This window comes from Sipha flava, unplaced genomic scaffold (genome assembly GCF_003268045.1).
Source record: "Sipha flava isolate LNK unplaced genomic scaffold, YSA_version1 40_pilon_pilon, whole genome shotgun sequence".
NCBI lineage: Eukaryota > Metazoa > Arthropoda > Insecta > Hemiptera > Aphididae > Sipha > Sipha flava.
In genome coordinates, this window is record NW_020273126.1 from 103,723 (window position 1) to 108,032 (window position 4,310).

The 4,310-nt window shown below is 31.6% G+C and overlaps 1 protein-coding gene and 1 pseudogene across 1 annotated transcript; both read right to left on the reverse strand.

Moving 5' to 3' along the window:
- Positions 1-1,785: 1,785 nt before the first annotated feature.
- LOC112688820 lies at positions 1,786-2,771 on the reverse strand. Its single transcript, XM_025562209.1, has 2 exons — positions 2,334-2,771; positions 1,786-2,253 (listed from the first exon to the last, which is right to left on the reverse strand). The coding sequence occupies exons 1-2, from the start codon at positions 2,769-2,771 to the stop codon at positions 1,786-1,788; spliced, it is 906 nt and encodes a 301-aa protein (XP_025417994.1).
- A 12-nt stretch (positions 2,772-2,783) lies between these two features.
- On the reverse strand, positions 2,784-3,748 carry LOC112688821 (annotated as a pseudogene).
- Positions 3,749-4,310: the final 562 nt, after the last annotated feature.

Here is a 4,310-nt window from a genome sequence, read left to right on the forward strand (position 1 = left end):
TACGCTGTTATTGTATAATGTTTCATTTTAATTGCATAATATAATGGCCTGTTTTACCGGACATTGCAATTTCAGTACCATCTCCACGATTCGGCGAAATTAGTTCACCTTCTCCGTTGTACCTATAGGTATACGTTCAGTACATTGAATTTGATTTTTCATCCTATGCGCAGATGCTTTTTAAAATTGTATTTACTTTCGTCTCATATTTTTCAGTAATTCGTGTTGTTTCAAAATTAGAGTAATTAAATTTACTCAGGATGCTGGAATTGAAGTTTGGAATATTTTCACTTTCGTAATAACTGTGTATATGTTCGCAAAATATTGTATAATTACCACATATCCATCTAGGACCAGCAACGTTTTTATATATGCTGTGAGAATTCAACCATATTGCACTTATAACAATTTCCTGTATAAAAATGTATTTTTTTCATAATATTTAAAAAAATGTATTCAAGTTCCTATGCAAAAAATATTTCATGGGTTTAAATATATGTGATTCATACTAGATTATTATGAATAACTTTACCAACTGATGGTATAAATAGTTCATCGAGTGAACTCAGGTCAATCGATTTAAAATGTTCTCTTAAGTGTTGTATACCTACAAAATATTGCTAAAATGAGATAACCATATATTTAATGGTTTATTATACATTTTGAACGGTTTGTTTATTGATATTTTTCAATTATCAATTTATTATGGGCTTAAAAACAACATGTACCTGAAAATGTGTTTATGTATTTTTATACGGGAGATAATATAAAATAATATAAAACAATGCATCTTGCATAATAAAGCTTCCGAGATACTTAATCGAAAAATATTAATATGTTTTTTAATATTTTTTATGCTAAAAATGTATTAAATAACATTTATTATGTACAGGGTATCTATAATATGTAGGTATTAGGTGGATATATTGTCTAAATTTTCTAAACCGACAATTATTTGTCAATTACAAAATATCAGGTGCATTTAGTTTACGCAAACGACTAGTATAACAAAACAATACAATATAGTGAAATGTATCGGAGAGAAACATAAGCATGGTATTCGAATAAATGAAGTGTCAGAACTACTGAAGTACTGAACAGTGGAAGATATAACTGATTTCATCCTTAAATAATATTATGTCCTTAACTAGGAATTACAATTATTGAAGATATAGAAATATATAATTTTGTGAATAAAGTATGTCCATCCTAATAAAAAATAAATGCCTAACGTAGGTTACATACTATATGAGATATACCCTATATAATAGTGCACTTTTGGCAATAATACGAGTACGTGGTAAATAATTTCATGTTGGTAGTTTTACAGTAAAAACGTAATATTTATATTATTTTGTAATATTTTTATATCTTCTTTTTACAGAAGCCTGCATGTTTAAAAAAGCCTGTCCATAGCAAAATCTTTTAGCCGTAATGATTTATTTAGATGTCCAATCATCAGTGTTATTTAATTTTTTCAATATTTCTCAGATACCTTTGTTCAGTGTATGGTAGGGAGACACTATTTCCAATCTGTTTATCACATTTTTTTTTCCTAAAAGTTCTTTTTCTCAATACCATTTTTCCCAAAAGTTCTTTTTCACAATATGATTTTTCCCAAAAATTCCTTTTCACAATATTATTTTTTCAAAAAGTTATTTATTTTTTTAAAAATTATATTCCCCCAATATAAAACAGAAATGATTTATTGTCAATTTTAAAATGTAAAAGTAAAACAAAATGACTATAAATAAATAAGAGTACTTCTTCTTCTTCCTCTGGCACTTAGTACTCTCTAAAAGTTTTGACCGCCATCACAATATCTCTCCATTTTTCATGGTCCTGTACTACTTCCCTCCACTCTTGTACTCCCAATCTTTCAAGATCTTCTTCCACAACATCCAACCACCTTTTCTTGGGTCTTCCTCGCGGTCTCTTTCCCATTGGTTTCCAGTTTAGGATTGTTCTACTTATATCATCCTCACTTCTCCGCATCGCGTGTCCTAACCATTGGATCCTTTGCCCTCTTATAAAGCTGATAACTGATGCAATTCCCAATTCGTCTTGTAGTTCTTTGATGTATTTTCTTCTCCAGGTTAAATTGACGCTATTATAAACTGATCCACAAATTGTCCTCCAAATTCTGTTTTCAAAGGTCCTAAGTCTTCTTTCGGTTGTGCTGGTAGTAGTCCATGCTTCACAGCCATAGGTGAGCGTCGGTCTTATTATTGCTGTATATAGTCTGGTTTTAGTCTTTTTTGAAAATAATTTTGATTTTAAGAATTTATTCTGGAAGGTGATAATGAATCTCCCTGTTTCAATCCAGTTCTTACTTCAAAGGCTTCTGACACCATAGATTCAACCCTTATTTTGTACTGTGTATTTTCCATGCACATTTTTGTTAACGTCACTAATTTTTGTGGGATCCCGAACTCCTCCATTATGTTGTAGAGACTTTGTCGATGTATACTATCGTAGGCCTTTTTGAAATCAACAAATAGCTGCCAGATGTTTTGGCGGAATTCATATATTTTTTCTATTAATTGGCCTATGATAGTGAGTTGTTGTATTGTTGATTTCCCTTTTCGGAATTCGCACTGGTATCTGCCTAAGTTTTCTTCTGGGTACGGTGTTAGCCGTTTTAATAGTATTCTCGCAAACACTTTGTAAGCTGAGTTAAGCACTGATATTCCTCTATAGTTTTCACAAATTGACTTGTCACCTTTTTTGTAAATCGGAATAATTATGGCTTCATTCCAGCTTTTTGGCATGCTCTCATCTTTTCAGATCTTCTGGCAAATCCTAAAAAGGAGGTTTTGCATCTCTTTTCCACCATATTTAATGAGTTCAGCTGGTATTTCGTCCGATCCAGGTGACTTCCAATTTTTTAGGTCTTTTATTGCTTCATTGACTTCTTCCCTAGTCACTTCACTTACCATTGGCTCTGGTCCATATAGGTTTTCCCTTCTCGTTGCGTTATCTAAATAAGAGTACTAAAATTTTAAATTATGACCAATGGCCGTGAGGTATGCAATAATATCATTGTTATTAACAAATTCGTCATATTTAGAAACAATATTATAAATTCGTTCCTCTATTTTTAGTTGGACCTTATTACGAAATTTCCTTATTTTTTGTCCAAGATTCAGTTGTCGTAACATGCACTCAGTGTCAGCTTGTTCTTTTCCAAGTTCATTAAAAAATGTGTATACGCTAGGATGTTGTCATCCAACAACCACTTGGAACCGATAATGCTAGCCTTCTGACAAATTATTTGTTCTTGCCAATCGTTGGAGTACTCTATGGTACTGGTTCCATAGTTTTGGGGGGAATCTGGGTTCAGTTTCTTTCCTCTGACCTCTGGCTTGCCTCCCACGGATGTAATTTATCTACATTAAATATTTAAATTATACTTAAAATTTAAAATTTGAATATTATATTATTTATATTAAAAAAATAATTTACCTCAAAATATTCTGCAATTGGCATATACTCGTCTGGTACTTGTTCTAATAAAACATCAAATGTTTCGACAACTTTTTCAGGCGGCACAAATGCTAAAGCACCGGTCATCTGAGCTGTGATCTTTATGTTAGGTACGATTTTCTGGATCATTATATTGACTTTGTAACCCTTCTGCCTGTATATGACGATAAAGACTTTGACAAAGATGAAATAAACAAGTGTGTATTTCAACTCCAATTATTTTAATCGTTGCATTTATAATTGATTGTTCAAAATCAGTCATCACAAATTGTGGTTTTACAATATTTATTCAAAATTTTTGTGCCTCTGAAAGTATAACCTTCATATACTTATGAATACGCTGCTCCTTCTTTTGACTCTAGTAACGCGTATACCAACGGAAGTCCAATAACTTGATCGGTTCCATTTGTTGTCTGTGTGGTAGGTCCTAGTATGGTAAATAATTGAAAAAATATCGTTGAAACAACTTAAATGTTCTGTCAACAAACCAAGTAGGGCTATTTATTAAAATTCTCAAATTTTCTTTCATTGCAAAAATTATTATTCTTCCACATGTTAACTGATAATCAATATCGTCAAATGAATCGTATAACAAAAATTGCTCTCCTGCTATAGTTTGTTTAAACTGAATTGGTAATTTATGCAGTTCGTTCATATTTCGAGGGTTCGACGGTATATTGTTTACACGTTGTCGTGTTATTGCCTTTTTTATATTTTGACGCTCAGGAAGTTCTGCTAAAATTCTAGTTGGTAATTGTTGCTATTCTGTTCTCAAGATATGTGCAAGGGATGCTTCAGAATATTCACTTGCTTTTCTTTTTACA

Bases quoted from the DNA above. Each gene is read 5' to 3' on its own strand.
- LOC112688820 (XM_025562209.1), bottom strand. From the start codon at position 2,771: ATGCCAAAAAGCTGGAATGAAGCCATAATTATTCCGATTTACAAAAAA. The intron at 2,254-2,333 runs GTAAGAACTGGA...TTTTCAAAAAAG, and splicing joins TGGTGTCAGAAGCCTTTGAA to ACTAAAACCAGACTATATAC.